This window comes from Babylonia areolata, chromosome 11, assembly GCF_041734735.1.
Source record: "Babylonia areolata isolate BAREFJ2019XMU chromosome 11, ASM4173473v1, whole genome shotgun sequence".
Lineage (NCBI taxonomy): Eukaryota > Metazoa > Mollusca > Gastropoda > Neogastropoda > Buccinidae > Babylonia > Babylonia areolata.
The window spans coordinates 40,800,194-40,822,549 of NC_134886.1; the positions used below are offsets into that span (position 1 = coordinate 40,800,194).

At 43.4% G+C, this 22,356-nt stretch overlaps 1 protein-coding gene across 5 annotated transcripts in view; it reads left to right on the forward strand.

Moving 5' to 3' along the window:
• Positions 1–21,875, forward strand: part of LOC143287733 (uncharacterized) — a 30,744-nt gene extending 8,869 nt beyond the window's left edge. For 3 of the 5 annotated variants that reach the window (XM_076595972.1, XM_076595973.1, XM_076595974.1), the window contains exons 2-8: positions 1,162–1,454; positions 4,643–4,833; positions 8,801–9,075; positions 10,212–10,365; positions 13,856–14,127; positions 15,083–15,221; positions 17,890–21,875. In XM_076595972.1, the coding sequence (XP_076452087.1) occupies positions 1,432–1,454; positions 4,643–4,833; positions 8,801–9,075; positions 10,212–10,365; positions 13,856–14,127; positions 15,083–15,221; positions 17,890–18,143 (1,308 nt within the window). In that variant the 5' untranslated portion in view covers positions 1,162–1,431 and the 3' untranslated portion in view covers positions 18,144–21,875. Of the gene's footprint in view, positions 1–1,161; positions 1,455–1,516; positions 1,643–4,642; positions 4,834–8,800; positions 9,076–10,211; positions 10,366–13,855; positions 14,128–15,082; positions 15,222–17,889 lie in introns of those variants that run through there. The other 2 variants (XM_076595975.1, XM_076595976.1) reach the window with 2 other exon arrangements.
• The last annotated feature ends 481 nt before the right edge of the window (positions 21,876–22,356 follow it).

The following is a 22,356-nucleotide window of genomic DNA, read 5'->3' on the forward strand; positions in this document are numbered from 1 at the left end:
TTTTAATTTCTTCCGCTAAACGCAGGATAAGTAACTTTAGCCTAATCTTCAACAGTGTGAGGAGTATGAAAGATTTCTGCGTGAAGAATCTATGTCAGTAACTTGTGACGTTCAAATCACCAAATAGTTTGTCTGGGAGCACATCATAGGGACACGATCATAACTTGTGTCAAACAATAAACACCGTTAATATGGCCTGTGACAGAACAACAACACAATTCTTCTGACAAAGTCTACCGACCTATCAACATGCTTTTAACATGAACACAAGCAATGTGTCGGACAATTTACATATCGTCAACACATTTTAAAATGTAGTACTTCCAGTAGAATATTAGGCAGCTGACTGCGTGACACATGATATGTGCTTGGCAGCAGCACCTTGGAAAAATGACCAGCGGACGCTTACATTTCAAATTCGAACTTGAATAGCCTTATGCCACAGGAGTTGTACCTCCTCATGTCCATGGTTGGACACCATCACTGCAGTGAAACTGCTGTCCGCTTTACGGCATGTGCTGTGAGTTGAACTACTGTTAGTAGCCAGCTGAGCACTTGGCTACATAACAAACAACAAAAAAGAAGGAAAAAAAAAGACCTGGCACATTCACATTGTTTATGAGAAGTGAAATCTACATTTTTTTTATCAGACGTGTGGAAAATTAGTGTTTTTGAGCCTCTGATCTTGTTCATGATCACTTGACTGTCCAGAACTGAGTAGTTTTATTTAGCTTTATTAGCATGTTAGGCAGTCAGTATTGAATATGATAGAATCACTCTCAGAAAAATGAAACCATGCTCTGTCAGCCTTGCTGTCATGTTGAACTTTTGTGTAAATGTATATGTTGTATACATGTATACACATGTTCAAAGATTGGGTGTGTTCTTTATATTTAAAACAGCAATAATTCACCTAAGTATGTATAACTGTAAGAAAAAATATTACACATGTGAGTAAATGATGATCGGAACTCCAGTGTGTGGGCTTGTGTGAGCAAGTCTGTTTATGTGTATATGTCAGCATGACTGTCTGTGTGCATATGTGCTTCAAGAGAGATGTATTTTGTAATTTGGAGGTGTCTTTCTCAGAAGTAAAATGAACCATTAAATGGTGACGATTCAGTTGTATTCATACACTGTCCTGATATTTGTGTTTTTCAGAGGTTAATGGAAGAAAAACCTGGATTTCCTGACCAGTGACAATGGATCTGACCAGAACGAGAAAGAAATTGTGCTTGTCATTGAAACTGCCCAAGTAGGACAGGCACAGCATCAGTGTTACCTGTTGACAAGTGTTGATTGCTGCGTACAATTTCAAAACTTGTGACTGCAGCCTTCCTGTGGCCACACAAACAGTCTAGGAGCTGAAACTTCAGAACAGAAGAGATTACTGCTGCAAGCTCGTGTGACTGATTTGCAGTGTGATTATTCATGGACGATCAGAGGATGTTATGGTGAGTCATCGTCTCAGTCCAGGATGTTCGCATGCCCTGTCAGCCTCAGTCCATAGGTTTGTCCTGCTGTATTGACTATAGAGAAAGAGGAGCAACTGCCAGTTTGATCGGTACTGTAGCCTTGGGGATGCTTTAAGGTGCTAGGTTTCTGTGTACTTGATTGAGACATCAAGGCAAAGTTTGCTGAGGTAAATTATTTCTTTTCTCTTTTCTGCACTATATCAGAGTACATGTAGAACTATTTGGCGTCACAAATACCTATTCTTGTCAAGTTGGTGCAAGCTATAGCCAGTAGCTTCAGCTTGTATCAAAGGAAACGGGTCGTTGTGAAGTCCATCGCTCTTTCTCTGCCTGCCGTCTCATTCTGTCTTTCAACATTTTTCTCTGGTTCTGCCTGGTTATATGTAGAAATAGTATGAAAGGGGAAAAGAAGGTTCGTCTGTGGTATAAAAAGTGCTTTGCAGTGAAGGTACTATCTATACATATATATAAATATATATATATATATATATATATATATATATATATATATATCACTATCAGTGATTCAGTATTTTTTTCTGTCGCTGTCTCATTGTCAGTCTGAGTGCATTTCTCTTTCTCAGTTCTTCTCTTCCCCTGTACATTTTCCTTCTTAGTGAGACTATACATGTGAAAAAAAAAAATGTATGTGAGAGAGAGAGAAATGTGTGTGTGTGTGTGGGGGGGGGGGGGGGGGGGGCAGGGGGGGGAGGAGGATTTGGGGGCGTGGGGGGAGAGGAGAGAGAGAGAGAAAGGGGTGTGTGTGTGGGGAGGGGGATTTGGGGGCGTGGGGGGAGAGGAGAGAGAGAGAGAAAGGGGTGTGTGTGTGGGGAGGGGGATTTAGGGGCGTGGGGGGAGAGGAGAGAGAGAGAGAAAGAGAGCATATATCAGTTTATTACGGTACAGTGCCCACAGTTGGCATGGGTGGGATGCCTGGGAAGACCGGGAAGAGAGGGATGGCAAAATGCATCAGTGATATATTGCAGTATTTAAAAAAACATCACGAAAAACACCACCAATAACAACAGATTCCAGCAGAGTGGGAGGAGCACAGTACTTGCTAATGTATAATACTGTTACACACAAAATCGTGCTTCATGGTTTTGCTTTGTTTTCACTTTTTAATCTGTACTGTTATTTATTAACACTCAGTAAGTATACAGATTAAAAAGAATTCTAAGTAGGAAGCATTATTTTTTTTAATCATCATATTGACATTTGACGTGTTTGATATTCATTCAGTGTGATGAACTTAAATCTTACAGAGAGAGGGAGAGACTCAGAGAGAGGAAGAAAAAAAGGAAACAGACATCTTGTAAATACAGTGAAAATGGGGAAAAAAAACAACAACTTCAGAATTAGTCCAAAGGATTAGAATATGGGTAACTTAGTTTTTTTTACTTATACACACTTGTGCACATGCACTCACACACACACACACACACAACACACACACACGCACACGCACACACACATGCACACACAACACACACACACACACACACACACACACACACACACACACACACACACAGGGTGCCAATAATCATCTTATCCTACCATTTTGTGTGCATGTGTGTGTGTGTGTGAAATAGGTTTTACATATCAAATACCAGTAACTCCATTTGCAAGAAAGAAAATGAAGGAAAGACTACAGATTTTTAAACTTTTATTTTTAAACTCCACTCCTTGCAGAAAGCACTGAGGTAAATACCAAGGCCAGTAAAATAAACAGTATCAACAACAGTAGGCTCTTCATGTCTTCAAAAACTTGTATTCTTAAAAAGCAGCAAATTTTCACTGTGAAAGCAGCTTCTTCAGGCAAGGGTACATATATTATATGTGTGTAGGTGTGTTAGGATGAGTACAATGTGGAGGATGCGTATATTCATTGCAAAGTTTAACATTAGGATTATTTCAGCTGCCACAAACGTATGGAATATAGAAATGAATCTTGATTACTTGGTCATTATGACCTGTGGTCATCCCCTTTGCTGTGACATGAAAATCAGGGTGAGTTCAAAGGTCAAGGCCATCACTTGACAAAATGGAAAAGGCTTGATAGACCTCATTTCTTTTGTCCAGTTTTTGTCACAAATGACATAGTGATTGGTCATAGGAACAGCGTGATCCCTTTTGGAAATTTAGGTCAGCAGTCAAGGTCACAATTTTATAGCTTGTTGAATAAGAAAAAGCTTGTGGGCACAAGAGAGATGAACTCTTGCATCCAGCCATAAGAAAAATCTCTGCCCTTTATCCACCAGGCGCTGTCGCCAAGATTCAAACCTGGGACCCTCAGATTGAAAGTCCAACGCTTTAACCACTCGGCTATTAGGCCTGTCAACATCGCTTGATCAAAACAATCAGCAACAACAAAAAAGAAAAAAAGCAATAGTGTGATAGAGCTAGGATTTCCTGTGCAGTTTTGATCAAACTTGGCACAGTGACTGATTCTGATAGTTAATTCCATGGCCAAGGCCATAGGTCAAAGGTCAGATTCACTGTGGAACAGGATTGAAAATGTTGCAAGATGATCTGTTTTCTGATGAATATTTTGTTGCTGTAATTTCTGGGTAGGATTAAGTGGGTTTCACACAGTAATCTTGAAGACCTTGCCTTTCTTGCTGACCTGTAGACCTAATTTTTCAGAGGAAGTCAGCCAGTCAGCACTATCTGTACAGTGAGATTGAAATTAAAGAAAAAAAAACAAAAAAAAAAAACAACAACAACAGAAAAACAAAACAGACCGAATTTGAACGCCCCACCCTCCACCCACCCACCCCCAAAAAAGAGAGGGAAAAAAAAGAAGGTAAAACAGAAGAAAACCCCCCCAAAAAAACAGACTCCAAACCAAAAAGAGAAAACGCCCCTTCCCCTTTTCTATACTCTTATCCCTCCCCTACTTTCCACACCCAGCTCTCCCTCCACTCTGTGATCACCATTCAGTTTAACCCCCCCCCCCCCCACCCTCCCCACCCCACCCCCAAAAAAAACCAAAAAAACCCAACCCAACTAACCTCCCCAAGCAGTCCCCCTGCCCTCATCATCCAACCCCTGCACTCTCCCCTGCCCCCCCACCCCCCCCCTAACTAACCCCCCCCCCCCCCCCCAAAAAAAAAGAGAAAAATTCAGTTAATCAACACCAGTGACACCTGCCTGTCCTATAGTTTACAGATGATGGAGGAGACAACCACGACAACAGCTACAACAGAAGAGCAGTGCCGTGCCGTGACGGAACTGGGAAGGGAGAAAAGAAGCAGGGGAAGTGATTTGCCCCGCATCCACTCTGGCGTCCTGTGCTGGTGCCTTGTGCTGCTGCTGCAGCTTTCTCTTGCCGCTTCCCGGCAGCCCATAGAGAGTGAGTTGGCAGGTTCTGAAGTTTTGTTTTATTATAACAATAATAATAATGGTACTTATATAGCGCTGAATCTTGTGCATAGACAAATCTAAGCGCTTTCGCACCAGTCATTCTCACGCACGCATAACTCTAAAACTGGAGAAACTAAAGACAAGGAAGAGGCAGGGAAGGGAGGCTATTTTGGGAAGAGGTGGGTTTTAAGCCCAGACTTGAAAGAGCTGAGAGTGGAGACTTGACGAAGCAAAAGAGGAAGTTCATTCCAATTGCAAGGTCCAGAGACAGAGAAAGAACGGCGGCCAACAGTCGAGAGTTTGAATCTGGGTATGCGTAAGTGGAGTGGATTCGAAGCTGATCATAGTGAGCGAGATGGAGTGTAGAGGTGAAGGCAGCCACAGAGATAGGAAGGGGCTGATTTGTGAATACATTTGTAGCATAGAGTGCTGATCTCGTACTTTATTCGGTGTGAGACAGGGAGCCAGTGGAGATGTTGCAAAAGAGGAGTGGTGTGCTCAGATCTTTTCTTTTAATGCTTGCAACAAGTTGTACAAGTATACTCGCTTCTTTCTCTCTTCTTCTGTGTTTCCTGGGCTGCAGCTGCCTCATTCACGCGTATGTTGTATGTACGAGTGGGCTTTTATATGTATGACTGTGTTTTACCACGCCATGGATCATTTTCTCTGTAACTGTGTAAGTTCTGGTAACTCCCCTCTCCCCCATCTCTTTCAACCCCCTCTTCACCGCCGTTTTTAGTTTTTGGTTGCTGTGCAGCAACAATCATGTTGTCTTGCAGCAGAAATCACATACGAGCCGTGAAGGCTGCATCTCTAGTTTTGTTGTAATTCTGTTTTTGTTTTTTGTTGTTGTTTTTTTTCTTTCTTTTCTTTTCTTTTTTCAGTCAGTATGAATCACACTTTAGAAGTTGAGCCACAGAGACTTGGCCGGTTTTATTGACTCACTTGTGTAAACAAAGTGAGTCTATGTTATAACCCTGTGTTCAGTTGTTTCTCTGTGTGTGTGTGTATACATGTCTGTCTGTCTGTGTGTCTGTGGTAAACTTTAACATTGCCATTTTCTCTGGAAATACTTCGTCTGTCAATACCAAATTTGGCTGAAAAATAGTAGGAAAAAAATCTTCATAGTCATACCAATAATAGTTTGTAAGTCTCTCGAATTTTAGTCTTGTTTCCGGCATCATTAACGGTTTATTTCGTTGAGGACATTTCTGGTATTCTGAAAACACCGCATCCCAATTGCAGTAGCATTGAGGATGCTTAGTAAGAAGACAGCATGACCTCTTTTTTCTTGTTCGCAATTACATGGAAAGAAATAGAAATTCTGGACAGAACACTTACAAAGTTACATTGACACAGACTGCATCACCGACATGTTTACTGCATATGAGTCTTTAAAAGTGGATATTCAGTTGACTGGAATGAACATGAAATAGAAATTGAATTGACCGTGTTGTACTTTCCAGGCGAGCGTAACTAAACTTGTAAATCTATCTAGATCCAGAGAAAATGGCTAAATGTTGCAGTGTGATTGTGGGGATGGCAATGTCTCCTTTACCGCAGACTTTAAAGAATTTTTAAATGCCTGAGATACACCAAAATAACATGATTTAAACAGTGTTATCAGTTCGAATACTGCAGTCAATTTATCGCCTTTAAAAAAGCTTGCTTAAATGTTAATTTCTGAATGTCATTCATGGATCCACAATAGTGCAGTGACTAAGACAATTTCTTCCCACCCGAACATGCCGGGTTCGAATCTGTGCTCAGGCTTTTTTCTTCTTTTTTTTTTTTTAAACCCGAAGCTTTGTGATAACAAATACAGAACACATTTTAACAATTAACTTATTAAAAGTTGGGTTGTTTTTTTTTTTTTATATATCACAAGTGAGTCTTGAAGGCCTTACCTCTCTTGTTTATTTATTTATTTAAAAAAAATAAAGTAAAATAAGTCAGTTAGATTGGCTCATTGAACAAAATTGTTTGCTGTTTGGAGTTGAAGCAATGAATGATAGTTTCTCTTCTTTCTGGGCAGGGGTTGAGGGGAGCTAGACAGAATGATAGTTGCTCTTCACTCCAGGCTGTCGTTGAGGGGAGCTAGACAGAATGATAGTTGCTCTTCACTCCAGGCTGCCGTTGAGGGGAGCTAGACAGAATGATAGTTGCTCTTCACTCCAGGCTGCCGTTGAGGGGAGCTAGACAGAATGATAGTTGCTCTTCACTCCAGGCTGCCGTTGAGGGGAGCTAGACAGAATGATAGTTGCTCTTCACTCCAGGCTGCCGTTGAGGGGAGCTAGACATAATGATAGTTGCTCTTCACTCCAGGCTGCCGTTGAGGGGAGCTAGACATAATGATAGTTGCTCTTCACTCCAGGCTGCCGTTGAGGGGAGCTAGACATAATGATAGTTGCTCTTCACTCCAGGCTGCCGTTGAGGGGAGCTAGACATAATGATAGTTGCTCTTCACTCCAGGCTGCCGTTGAGGGGAGCTAGACAGAATGATAGTTGCTCTTCACTCCAGGCTGCCGTTGAGGGGAGCTAGACAGAATGATAGTTGCTCTTCACTCCAGGCTGCCGTTGAGGGGAGCTAGAGTATCAGTCTGCCAGTGCCAGTGTGATTGTTGGGTTGTTGCAAAATGACCATGTTGCCTGGCTTAGTCATTGACAGTGCAAGACAAAACCGTGTCTGTATTAAAAAGGGAAATATTGCTTATCTAAAGATTCTTTTTTACATCCAGCCCTTGCCCTAGAGAGGTACTAAAATGAAACTTTTTCTCAGCAGATTGAAAGTAAAAGAGAAATAAGATCAAAACACAACAAAAGCTTAAGTATCAGTACAACAATACAATTGACCATAATGTCTCAAAACATTTGTATCACAAGGACAGTGATTGACCACAATGTTGCACAGTGTTTCATCAAAACTCATGCGTGTATCAATACAACAACACAATTGACCACAATGTTGAGAGTTTCTTCAAAACACAGGCATCATTTCAACAACAATCGACCATGATGTTGCACAGTGTCACATCAAATGCTAGTATCAATACAACAGTTGTTAATGCTGTTGCACAGTGTTTCATCAAACACAAACTGTGTCAATACAACAATTGCTTATGCAGTTGCAGCGTTTCTTCAAACTACAGCTGTACAACATCAATTGTTAATGCTGTTGCACAGTGTTTCGTCAAACACAAACTACATCAATACAACATCAATTGTTAATGCTGTTGCACTGTGTTTCATCAAACACAAACTACATCAATACAACAAGAATTGTTAATGCTGTTGCACTGTGTTTCATCAAACACAAACTACATCAATACAACAAGAATTGTTAATGCTGTTGCACTGAGTTTCATCAAACACAAACTACATCAATACAACAAGAATTGTTAATGCTGTTGCACAGTGTTTCATCAAACACAAACTACACCAGTACAACATCAATTGTTAATGCTGTTGCACAGTGTTTCGTCAAACACAAACTACAGCTGTACAACATCAATTGTTAATGCTGTTGCACAGTGTTTCGTCAAACACAAACTACAGCTGTACAACATCAATTGTTAATGCTGTTGCACAGTGTTTCATCAAACACAAACTACATCAATACAACAAGAATTGTTAATGCTGTTGCACAGTGATTCATCAAACACATGTATCAGTACAACAAAAATTGTTGATGTTGCAGTGTTTTATCAAACACAAACTACATCAATACAGCAAGAATAGTTAATGCTGTTGCACAGTGTTTCGTCAAACACATGCATCAGTACAACAACAACAGTTGACCATGGTGCTGCAGTGTCTCATCAAACACATGCGTCAGCATAACGACAGTTGACCATGGTGCTGCAGTGTCTCATCAAACATGCGTCAGCATAACGACAGTTGACCATGGTGCTGCACAGTGTTTCACATAAACCACATCACCTATGACGTTGTTGCAGAGTTTCTGAACTCGCCGGTCCACTGCGGTCACGGCGACTCGCAGGTTCCCTGGCACAAAGTGGACCGCTACTCGCTGTACAACATCAAGGATGACGTCAGCCCCCACACCCGCACCGGCACCTTCCTCAAAGTCTGTGAGATGGTGTTCCGGTCCACCAGCAGCGATGGGCGGCTGTGTGTGTTCCAGCGCCAGCTGCAGTTTGACAATGACAACATGGTGCTGAGGCTGTTTGACGGGCAGCCCGGCGTGGACGGCAAGACCGAGGCAGACAGGGTAACGTTGGGAGTGTGTGTGGGGAGGGGGAAGGGGTTGTTGTTAATTGTTGATGTTTTGTGGGGCGTTGTTTGGGGGTAGGTGGGATTTTCGGGGGGTGGGGGGGGGGGGGGGGGGGTGGTGCAGGGAGGTAGGGGTCTTATTCGGTTATTTGGCTGGGATGTTTGCGTGTGTGTTTTTTGGCAGGTGTGTGTGTGTGTTGGGGGGTGGGGGGGGGGGGGGGGGGTCTTCTTCTTTTTATTTTATCTTTATTGTGGCAAGGATGGTTTTTTTTTTGGGGGGGGGGGGATTTTTCTTTTCTTTTCGGTTTTTTTTTTGGTTTTTTTTTTTGGTTGGGATGTTTTTGTGTTGTCTTATTTGTTGTTGTTAGGGATGGGGTGGTGAGAGGTTTTTTTTTTTTTTTTTAGAAAAATATCTTTATTATTGGTTGTTTAAAAAGTGTTTTGTTGTTTTTTGGGGTCTTTTTATGGTGGTGATGGGGGGGGGGGTGTCTTTTTTTCTGGGATGATAGTAGTTTTTTTTTTGGAGGGAGGTCTGACCTGTGTAACAGACTCAGTTGACACCCTGCTGGATATTACCTTCGGTTCATTTGTGGCTAGTCGAGATCAACTCCCTTTTGTTGAAAATAGCCCCTATTTTACAGGTTTAATCAGTCTAGTGAAAAGGAAAGGGAGGTGTTCTGGTCTTGCCTTTACGGACACCCCCCTTCTCCACTACACCTTTACAGAAGCAAAACTGGGGGTGTCTTACTTCATCAGTACTAGTGGAAGGGGCGGGGGATGTTCTGTATTAGAATAAAATGTCCTTTCTCCCATTTACTTGAAGCTTTATATGGAAGGGGGTCATTTCCAACTGGGCTGAATTTACGCTGGGGGTCATTTGAAGCTAGCCTAGAATGACCACTGTATCCATTTGGAGGGGGGTAAAATCTGGCCCAGGGGGAAGGAGGGGGTGGGGGAGTCACTTCTGACTGATTGATGTTTACTCTCTGGGGGTCATTCCAAGGACATTCTAAATAGACTCTGGGCGAGCCAGATTTGACCCCGGGATGAAAACCCGAAAGGGACCCGTGCGGATAGTCTGCTACACTGGTGGTGCTTTAACTGTGGGTGTCTGGTGGTGTGTGTTGGGGACAGATTGTGAACCTGGACAATCCCCTGGTGTCGGTGGAGTGGTGCACCACCGGCCGCTTCCTCACTCTGGAGATGGCGCCACGGACCAGTGCTGCTTCCGCCAAGGACACGGAGATCGACCTGATGATCTACCACATGAGCAGCATCCACCGCCAAGGTACAGCGCGCAGGACGTGTCGTGATTTCAGAGTTAACTCACTTAGATACTGGGATGACAAGAAGCTAACGATCGAACTCAACAACTTGGATTTACAAAAGTAGTAAATCTGCTAGAAGATTGATCTCCATACTTTAACAGGACCTGGGCCAGCTGCTAGCGTTTCAGCTTTCAGCTTAGCGTCAGAGGATCGTGGCAGGATCAGTTTAGGCGTAGGACTTCTGATCTTTCCAGTGTTTGCCAGTGATCAGGGTTCCAGGCCCTGTTTCAGTTAGTGTTGTGTCGTCCTTGGGAAAGGCCTTTTACTCTGGTTTTCCTCACTCGAACCAGATTCACAGTGATATGCAGAGTAAAAATGCTACTCTGAAATTGATGAAAACGAAGATTGATGCCAAGAAACAAACTGCCATGAGCGGAGGGAATTTGCTTGTGGTGATAGTGGAAGCATATTCTGTCAGCCAGTGAGAGAGAATTTTCATTTTATCATAAACAGAAACGCCAAAGAATCGATAGACAGATAGAAAATGCGAAAAACTTAGCCGTATGAAGTGCACAGGAACAGGTGTCGAGATGGCTGCCAGAAAAAGAGTGCGCTAGCCAGGGGGACAAAGGGGACGTTACCTACTTCCGGGAGGTTATCAGCCGTAGTTCTCTCATTTTCTCCGCATAGGCGGATAGTAGTTTGCACAGGACAGGAATGTCAGACCCCTGCCGGAGTCTGCACTAATTTGGGTCACGGTAAGTATGTTATTTAAACGTAATTTTAGATAGAAAATTTCCTTTTATCATCCTGAGCTAATCAACACTACGTTTACTGCACTTATGTCCTTGATAAAACTTACAGTTGACTGATATCTGTTTCACTTGGCTCTGTTTTGTTCACCCTTTCACAGCCAAGCTTGCATTTATGCACAGGCGTGGCAGAGGACCCATGTCACTGAAAGGTGACCATTCATTGGTCTGTTGTCCATGAACCTACTGTTCTTAATGTTCGGTGGTAGGATAGGCCATATTTTCTATACATTGCAAAGGGAATCCCCAGCTATTCTTAGCCACTGTCTTTTCTGTGTTAATACCACAAGGAAATCTTGTACTCTAAATTGACTGGTGGTGAAAGGGCTAAAAAAAAAAAAAAAAAATTCTAGTGATGTACTGACATCAACAGTTCAGTTTCAAGGGGGTGTCAGAGATGTGGACTGATTCACATATGCACTACACTGCATCTGCTGAAAATAACAGCATAGAAACAGCCAGCCACACACACAAACATACACACACACACATGTATACACACACACACACATGTATACACACACACATGTATACATACACACACATGTATACACACACACACTACACACACACACACACACACACATGTATACACACACATACACACACACGCTCAAAGAAACAGACAACTACACATACATGCACATAAGCACACAATAATGATTCTGTGAATACAAGTGGTAGAACACATCCACGCGCACAAACGCATGCACGCACTAACATGCATTCATGCACACACAAACGCGTGCACACACACACACACAATCACACACACACACACACACACACACAAGCACATATGAATGTAAGCATACAATAACGATTCAGCGTACAAATAAGAACACATATACATGCACATAAACACACAATAATGACTATAATGCAAGTGATAACAAACACACACATGCACACACACACACGCACACATGTACGCGCGCACACACACACACATTTTAAATAGACAATAGTGTGAATAGACCATATGTGGTTCATGGTTACATGAATACAATTCCATAGGAAATAGTGTCAGCCTATGAGGAAACATTTTCCTGTTCATTGCTAAATGGGTTCAGTTTCACTGCATCCGTTGTTGATAGCTGACACATTTCATAAAAAAAAAAGGAAAAAAATTGTTCTGTGAGTTGATGACAGTCCATTCAGATGCATTCTTTTTACATGATTTGTGAGAGTGGTTTTGCAGTACTGGCTACAGGTACCACCTTCTTGGTTTCTGTATTGTTTGTAATGTAACTGGACATTAAAGTCTTTTTTTTTTTATCTATCAAAACCCAAAGCAGGAAGTAAACATTCTGTGACCAAGAAGAAAACAAAACAAACAAAAAAAAACAACCGAAATGTTCCACTAAATGTGTAGCATCTCAAAATGTAGAAAGAAAAATAGCAAGCAAACGCACAGTCACACACACACACACAAAAGTGTCTTGCACTGATAATTTATATTCGTGCAAATGAACAAGAAATTTAGACGGACAATGAAATATAATGAAGAAAAACTTTTTTTTTTTTTTTTTTTTAAGTGTGCCGATCCCATCCATACAGACGGTTGATGAGAGTGTGCATTGTTGTCAGTCTCCTAGGACACCAGCCTGCCGTGTGACAGCAGGTTGGAAATGTGTCACAGCCATGTCAGTGTGGAGTGGGTGGTGTAGTTGTAAAGCGTCCGTCTGGAAAGTGAGGGAACCTGAGGGTACAGGATTGAATCCCTCACTGACGGGAACAATAGCCAAGTGGTTAAAGCGTTGGACTGTCAATCTGAGGGTTCCGGGTTCAAATCACGGTGACGGCGCCTGGTGGGTGAAGGGTGGAGATTTTTACGATCTCCCAGGTCAACATATTTGCAGACCTGCTAGTGCCTGAACCCCCTTCGTGTATATATGCAAGCAGAAGATCAAATACGCACGTTAAAGATCCCGTAATCCATGTCAGCGTTCGGTGGGTTATGGAAACAAGAACATACCCAGCATGCACACCCCCGAAAACGGAGTATGGCTGCCTACATGGTGGGGTAAAAACGGTCATACACGTATAAGCCCACTCGTGTGCATACGAGTGAACGTGGGAGTTGCAGCCCACGAACGCAGAAGAAGAAGAAGAATCCCTCACTCAGCAGTATCCCCCCCACTCTCCCACCCCCTTCCACCAGACCTTGAGTGGTGGCATGGACACTAAGTTATTCCGATGAGACTTTTTAGGGTCCCTTGTGCAGCATGATGCACTTAGCGCACATAAAAAAAAAAAAGGCAAAATTCTGAAGAAAAATTCACTGCTGTACTGAAACACATATACTTGGCAGGCAGAAAGAGTGGCGCTGTACAGTGGTGATTCACTCTCCGTGAAGAGAGCAGCCCAAATCTGACACAGAGAAATCTGTTGTGACAAACAAAAAACAGTACAATACAATACAATACAATATGGTATGATATAATACAATACGATACAATGCGATATGATTCTATACGATACGATACGATGTGGTATGATACATTACAATACAATCTGATATGATATGATACAATATCATTCGATACAATATGATGTGCAATGATAGATTACAATACAATATGATACGATATGATATGGTATGATACAATACAATACAAAACAATAGAATACAGTACAATACAATAACTATACAGATGGTCGATGAGTGCATGGTTGTTGTTGTTGTTGACGACAGCCTTCCTGGACTCCAGCCCTTCGTGTAGCAGTAGGTTTGAGATGGACCACAGCAAGATCAACGTCACCAACATGGACACTAGAATGCCCGTCCTCGACCTGCACTGGATGTGTTCCCTGGAGTTTGAGTACAAGGGACATGAGGAGAACCGCACCCTCTGCACGATCTTCATCCCTGTGCCAGGAGTCAACACCCAGTGCCAGGTCAACTACACCTTGCAGGTGTTTGAGTTCGTGCAGGAGGGAGAGAAGTCTCGGAGAATGCTGGCTCAGGTGAGTTTTTGTTCATTTAGATATAGATGTATATATATATATATATTTTTTTTTTTTTGGTTATTATTCAAAATAGAAAGAATTATATATATGTATGTGTGTGTGTGTGTGTGTGTGTGTGTGTGTGTATATATATATAATCTATATCTTTTTTTATTTATTTTTTTTTTTATAGATTTGCCATTTTGGCAACTTTATCTCCTGTCAGAGAGAGAGAGAGAGAGAGAGAGATTGTATGTGTGTTTTGTGTGGGTGACTGTGTCTGTCTTTGAGCTTTCGTTTGTTTTTGGGGGGTTTTTTCGTGTGTTTTTTTTTTAATTATTCCTCACAAAACACCTTTAACACATTTATCTGCATGTCATATTCATGACACTTGAGGAAAGGAGAAAGAAAAGAGGAAAAAAGATTTGTGCGTGTGAACAAATTGAGTCTGTGTTATGACCTGGAAGCAGGTTGGTGTGTGTGTGAGGGGGAGGGGTGTATATCTGTATGTCTGTCGTGAACTTATAATGTTGTCTTTTTCTTGGCAACCTCAAGTGGTATGGAAACCAAGCTGGGTGGCATGACTGGTATCAACAAGACCTTTCCAGTTTCTGTGATGAGGTGGTAAGCAGGTTGAGATGGGGAAGTCACTGTCGTTATTTCAGGAGTGGGGGTGGCCAGCTGTCACCAGAGAAGCAGTGGAGTGTTGCTGTTTCTTGGGAACGCTTGGTTCTCACTGTTGCTGTGTGTGGGTGTGGGGCTTTATTTCCGAAGGGAGTGTGTCGGGGGTGGGGGGGTGGGGGGATGGCCAGTCATTACCCAAGAACCAGTAAAGTCTCTTGATTCTCCTGAAAACAGTTGTGATATGGGGGCTTTATTTCAGGAAGGGTTTGTGGCCAGTTCTTACCCAAGAACCGCTAAAGCTTCATTGTCCTCCTGAATACATTTGCGTGCTGGGGCCTTGGTTTTTCAGGAGGGGGGTTGCAGCCGGCCGTTTCCAGAGCGGTGGTGTTCCAACAGCACCAAGATCTCCCTGCGGCTGAGTCGTCACGCTGGGCAGGAGATTGAGAAGGAAGCCTTGTTCCACGTTCTGGTTATGGACCACCATGGAGGTCAGTGTTCGTGTGTGTGTGTGTTTGCATGTGTGTGAGGGAGGGGGGGATGGGGCTGGGGGGGGGGGGGCTTTAGATCAAATCAAATTGTGCTGCTCATAGCCCAGCCAACTGAGAGGGCAGTGTTTCAGGGTTATGTGGCATGGTATCAAGGCTGTGTGTGTTGGCATGGTGTCAGGGCTGTGTGTGTGGCATGGTGTCAGGGCTGTGTGTGTGGCATGGTGTCAGGGCTGTGTGTGGCATGGTGTCAGGGCTGTGTGTGTGGTATGGTGTCAGGGCTGTGTGTGTGGCATGGTGTCAGGGCTATGTGTGTGGCATGGTGTCAGGTGTGGCATGGTGTCAGGGCTGTGTGTGTGGCATGGTGTCAGGGCTATGTGTGGCATGGTGTCAGGGCTGTGTGTGTTGGCATGGTGTCAGGGCTGTGTGTGGCATGGTGTCAGGGCTGTGTGTGTGGCATGGTGTCAGGGCTGTGTGTGTGTGGCATGGTGTCAGAACTGTGTTTGGCATGGTGTCAGGGCTGTGTGTGTGGTATGGTGTCAGGGCTGTGTGTGTGGCATGATGTCAGGGCTATGTGTGTAGCATGGTGTCAGGGCTATGTGTGTGGTATTGTGTCAGGGCTGTGTGTGTTGGCATGGTGTCAGGGCTGTGTGTGGCATGGTGTCAGGGCTGTGTGGCATGGTGTCAGGGCTGTGTGTGTGTAGCATGGTGTCAGGGCTGTGTGTGGCATGCTGTCAGGGCTGTGTGTGTGGCATGGTATCAGGGCTGTGTGTAGCATGGTGTCAGGGCTGTGAGTGTGTGGCATGGTGTCAGAACTGTGTGTGCCATGGTGTCAGGGCCGTGTGGCATAGTGTCAGGGCTGTGTGTGTGGTATTGTGTCAGGGCTGTGTGTGTGTGGCATGGTGTCAGAACTGTGTTTGGCATGGTGTCAGGGCTGTGTGTGTGGTATGGTGTCAGGTCTGTGTGTGTGGCATGATGTCAGGGCTATGTGTGTAGCATGGTGTCAGGGCTATGTGTGTGGTATTGTGTCAGGGCTGTGTGTGTGGTATTGTGTCAGGGCTGTGTGTAGCATGGTGTCAGGGCTGTGTGTGTGGCATGGTATCAGGGCTGTGTGTAGCATGGTGTCAGGGCTGTGAGTGTGTGGCATGGTGTCAGAACTGTGTGTGCCATGGTGTCAGGGCTGTGTGGCATAGTGTCAGGGCTGTGTGTGTGGTATTGTGTCAGGGCTGTGTGTGTGTGGCATGGTGTCAGAACTGTGTTTGGCATGGTGTCAGGGCTGTGTGTGTGGTATGGTGTCAGGGCTGTGTGTGTGGCATGATGTCAGGGCTATGTGTGTAGCATGATGTCAGGGCTATGTGTGTAGCATGGTGTCAGGGCTATGTGTGTGGTATTGTGTCAGGGCTGTGTGTGTGGTATTGTGTCAGGGCTGTTTGTGTGGTATGGTGTCAGGGCTATGTGTGTGGCATGGTGTCAGGGCTGTGCGTGTGGTATGGTGTCAGGGCTGTGTGTCGCATGATGTCAGGGCTGTGTGTGTGGTATGGTGTCAGGGCTGTTTGTGTGGTATGGTGTCAGGGCTATGTGTGGCATGGTGTCAGGGCTGTGTGGCATGGTGTCAGGACTGTGTGTGTGGCATGGTGTCAGGGCTATGTGTGGCATGGTGTCAGGGCTGTGTGGCATGGTGTCAGGGCTGTGTGGCATGGTGTCAGGGCTGTGTGGCATGGTGTCAGGGCTGTGTGGCATGGTGTCAGGGCTGTGTGTGGCATGGTGTCAGGGCTATGTGTGGCATGGTGTCAGGGCTGTGTGGCATGGTGTCAGGACTGTGTGTGTGGCATGGTGTCAGGGCTATGTGTGGCATGGTGTCAGGGCTGTGTGGCATGGTGTCAGGGCTGTGTGTGGCATGGTGTCAGGGCTGTGTGTGGCATGGTGTCAGGGCTGTGTGGCATGGTGTCAGGGCTGTGTGTGGCATGGTGTCAGGGCTGTGTGTGGCATGGTGTCAGGGCTGTGTGTGGCATGGTGTCAGGGCTGTGTGGCATGGTGTCAGGGCTGTGTGTGTGGGGATAGGGGTGGAGGAAGGACAAAGGGGCTGTTTCAGTGCTGTGTGTGTCGTTTGTGGTGGGGGTGAGGGAAAGACGTACATGGTTGATTGAATGGATTGGAAAGCATGTGTGCATGTACGCAATCACAGACTCAAGACACTCACTTTTGCACACACACTCACATCCCTCCCTCACTTACACACAACATGCACAGATGCATCTTTACACACACACACACAAAAAACAAACAAAAAAAAACAGTTGTTGCTTATTCAGTTACTATCTTGAAATAAAAATGTTGACTTGACTTGACTTGACACACACACTCACTCACACACAGAAGAAAAATCTAAATGGCCCTTCCCTTTCCCTGTCGACATCATACCTGAAACATGAGATGTCCATGTAGAAGTCAAAAGTCAGATTCACTTTTCTTACGTTCTGCTATTTCTGATGTATGAGGAGAAAAAAAAAGTTGATGCAACAATTAAACTCTTTTTTTTTTCTGTTACAAACTGATCTTTCTGATGTTATACACCCCCACCCCCCCCAAAAAAAAAAAACAACAAAAAACAAAAAAACAAACAAAAACAAAAAAAAACAAACTTATGCAACAATTAAACTTTTTTTTTCAGGTCCAGAAACACTGCCATTGCTGGAAAAGGAAGCTGAGGACATCCCGGCAAAGGGTATTTTCGTCATTGCACTAAGCGTTGCAGGAGGAGTGCTGGTTGGCGTGATCATTATGGTCATGGTCCTCCTTGTCTTGAGACGTCGGCAGTCCAGGAAGTCTCGGGAGAAAGCCAATGGAGAGGCCACTGAGGACATGCTGAAAAATCGCACACAGAACGGACAGAACCACTACGGACCTGGCCCTAACCCTGTGTGAAGCTGAGGCATCCTGCTGTGCATGCTGGCTTCAGCAGACTCCTGCAGCCTGTTTCCACAGTTGAAGCGCCGGACAGATGGGAGAGTCTTGGAGTGCTGGTTTCCAGTGGATGCTCTTGTGATAGCACCTGGTCTTGATGCATTTAAAAAAAAAAAAAATGTTAACCCTTTGCTTTGAATGTTCAGTTCACTCTCAGCTTTGTGTGGGTTCATTCCAGTTTGGACAGCACTGCTGCTGTTTGAAACAAAAACGAACAAAAACACACAAAAAAAAGACTTAGTGCTTTTCTGTCATCAAGAGTGTGGATATATTTTGCTTTTGCCAAAAAAGTCGTCGGAACTGAAAAAATACATTCCTTGGAATCTCCTTGACTGTATGCTGTAAGAGTGGAACAGTGCAAGAGTGTCCTTGTTGCCGAGTTGCCTGTGCTGCTGCTGCTGCTGCCTTTTGGAGTGGGGTGGCTTTGGGGTGGGGGGTTGGTGGGGGGAGGATTCAGGGGGGTGTCAGCATGGTCAGGACAGCAGACAGTGCTGCCAGCAGCGCTGTGAAGTGAAGCCTTCACACAGTCACAGGAACCTGGTGCACTTGTCTCTGCACTGTGGACAACGACAGGAGGAGTGGTTCCTGTGCTTGGGGGGTGTGGGGTGGGGAGGATATGCAGATCATAATCGTTTGTGCCAGAAGCGAGGTGTTTTTTTTTTTTTTCTTTTTGATTTTTGAGAGGCTGTAGTGTACAGATTCCAGATCTGCATTTTTTTTTTTTCAGTATCGCTCTGTCAGCCTGGATGGTTTGGCTTGATCGGTGGTGAATTCAACAGAAGATGAGCTTCAGCAATGATGTCTTTTATTTCACGGAAGGCAGTTTCTGTGTGGTTGTGAGTTGGGGGATCAGTGAATGTTGTCCAGGCCTCTTTGTTCATCGATGGAACAGGTACTTTCAGGACATACGGGCAACAACAGCAGTAACAACAGCAAACATTGTGTGATGTAAAAGGAAAGTTGTGGGTTTTTTTGTTATTTCTGTGCTGTGGTTAGGTAATATAACTTTGACGGAGCCTAGGAAAGTCTTTATGTCAGAGTCTGAAAAATAAGCAGGGGAAAATGTAGTATGGTTTTGTAAAAAAAAGAAAAAAAAAGGAGTAAGATGTGTTAATCCAGAAACTCGGGTTAGATTGCTTGCAGTCAGACCTAAAACAGCCTGCTCAGCTCTGACACTGTGAAGGTCTTCAGTGAATGAAAAAAAAAAAGTGAAAAAAATGTCAGGATGCTGTGCCGATTTGAAGATGAATACAGCTGAACCAAAAACTTAAAAAATATTTTTATCTTATTTTCAAACGCAACCTTATCACAGGCCAAACATGTCTTGCCTTTACAGAACCATTGGTTCTGTACTTGTTAGAGCTATACACTGTGTGCCCTTAAATTGAAAAAAAAAAAAAAAAAAAAAAAGAACAGAAAAAATTCCCAGTGAATGATAAAATCCAAACATTGCATGTAACATGTGAGAAGACCATCGCTCAATGTAGTTGCATCCATCCATTTTCTGCTGACTAGATTCTTCTACCACACTCAGAAGTGTGTCATGCCCTTGTTCTTGAGAACAGTGAGTGCTCGTAAATGCCCAGAAAGAATCTTTTCTTTTTCTTCTTCTTTTCCCACCAAGGGAAATCTTCGACATTTGCCTGTGTCAGAAACAGTCTACAATAGCTGTGCTTGAGCTTGATGTTTCACTTGGAGTGAGTGGGCAGTTTTGTGGAATGCTGTGTCGGAGATGCTTTCAGTGAGCTCAAGTGTGTGTGTCTAAGTTTGCACTCATCGTACATTTCCAAGGGAGAAATGCCAAACTGAATTATTTGAACAGAACCGTGTGGACATGATGACAGACGCAGAAGCACAGTCAACCTGCTGAGGAGCCTGTGGGAAAGCGTGTGTATTTGTGAGCAACTTCCAACACAAGTGACTAAAATACATGCAAGAATGAGTGGCCAGAATCTTATAAGACAGAGCAAAGAAAAAATATGACCTCAACCCACTATTCCCCCCACATCTCCCTCCTCCAGTCAGTCCTTCCCACAAGAACTTGTAGGTATTCTAAAGAAGAAACAAAAGAAAAAAATATAGAACCTGTTCATTTATATAACTCCAGAAAGTGAAAAAAAAAAAAGTTCTGAGGCCATGTTTAGATTCATGTTGTCAGACCGGCAGACAGTACTGAGGCTTTGCGGAGAAAGACCATTGTCTCCAGATTCGTTGTCATTGTATCTTTGTTGCAAAATAGTAAGTACTGGCATTGAAATCAGTTTTTCTTTTCAGATAGGACCAGAATGATCTATTATTCAATATGAATGGAGAGAGGTGTGAAAAGGAAATAAAACTGAACAAAGTGTACACTTTACTTTTAGAAAGTTTTAGGTGACCAGGGTGTTTTATCAAGAGAGATTTCGTCACTGATTCAGGTTAACTCTCTCCATACGAACGGCGAAAGAGACGACGTTAACTGCGTTTCACCCCAGTTACCGTCATCAAAATATTGCAAGCAGAAGGCTCTTATACTGAAGAGGTGAATGTTGACAAAGAATACCACAATTCTGGCGACAAAAGCTAAAGGATGGGTCATTCAGACACCCACTGGACATCCGAGGGGTCTGTGTAGAGGAGAAGAGAGGACTGGCCATACTGAGTGAGTTAAGTTTAGAGAAAAACCAAGTCTTTGATCCATCATCCAGCGAGAATGCTGTGAACAAGTCCAAGGACTGCAATAACTCTATCAAACAGAACTGCCTCCACTGAATGACTGATAAAATCGTAGACTGGTTCTTCTCATAACATTGCTCTTGTGGTGGAATGACTGCATTTCCTTTGGAACCCAGTGGATGAAAAACTAAGTGCTGGTTTTGATCCTAGCATCCATAAATGTTGGGACTGGTTCCTGTCAGAATGATGAGCTGAGATGGGCCGTGGCACTCCAGGTGTGGACTAAAACAGTGGACTGGTTCACCAGTCTGGACTTGGTGGTTAGTGTGAACTGTGATGGATCAGGATGCTTTCTGGAAGTTGACTGTTGTAGTGGAATCACCACTCCATCAGTAAACTGGTCTGAACTGAAATCGCCACTCGATCAGTACACTGATATATACTGGTTTCAAGTGAAATCGCCACTCGAACAGTATACTGTTATATACAGGTTTGAACTAAAATTCCCTCTCGATTCAGTGCGCTGTAAATAAATTTGTCTGAATTGAAATCACCACTTAAAAAAAAGAAGGAAAAAAAAGAAGGAACAGGTTTCACCAGTAAAACAGCTGTTTTGTGTTTTTAATAATACTGAAAAAAAAAAAACACCAAAAAAACAACAACCCTCCCCCCAACAAACTGGGGTGACCAGTTGAACCACTGATCTGTGCTTGATAAATGACGACACAATTAGGGGCTGTATAGTTGTGGCCAGGACTGGACAGTTTTACTGACCAAACCATGGAACTGTGCTTTTAAAATGCATATGGAGTAATAACACAGAGTTAATACTATCATGGACTGTATCTACCCAGGACAGTGTACTCTTAAGCTCTGGAAACCAAACCAGACAAAATTACTCACTGACGGTGATGGCAGAAATTTGCAGAGAATGAAACCCAGAGGTCTTTGTGGAATGAATAGACAGACAACGGTGAACAGAAAATGGAATGTGTAAATAATTTTTTTTTTTTAATTAAAAAAAAAAAGGATTATGTACTGACATCAGAAAAATGGACATTTTGTATGGATGAAGGCCCTAAACAGGTGGATGATTATAATGTGCACTGAAGTAATGTTTGCAATGTGTCTTCTGTCAGACAATCACTCATTCACTGCCTTGATTTGTCCGTTGAGTTTTAAGTTGGCTGTTTTGTTTGTTTGTTTTATTTACCACAATGCCAGTCTTCTTGTTGTGTTGCTCCTTGATTTGTTACTGGTTTTGTTTCTTGTAAGTCATTGTTATTGTTATTTTGTGCAATACAATATACAGGGTTGTATGATTATGAGAACAGTAACAGATAGCAGTTAGAGGAATGCTCATTATCTCTATAAATCATGTACTTAATTAAAAATACATTTTGTGTAGACTCTAGATAAACCAAACTTTGTCTTGCTTTTTCGCTTTTTCTTTCTGTCTGTCTGTCTTTCATTCTTTCTTTGATAATGATAAGAGCATGCATGTGTCATTGTGTGCAAA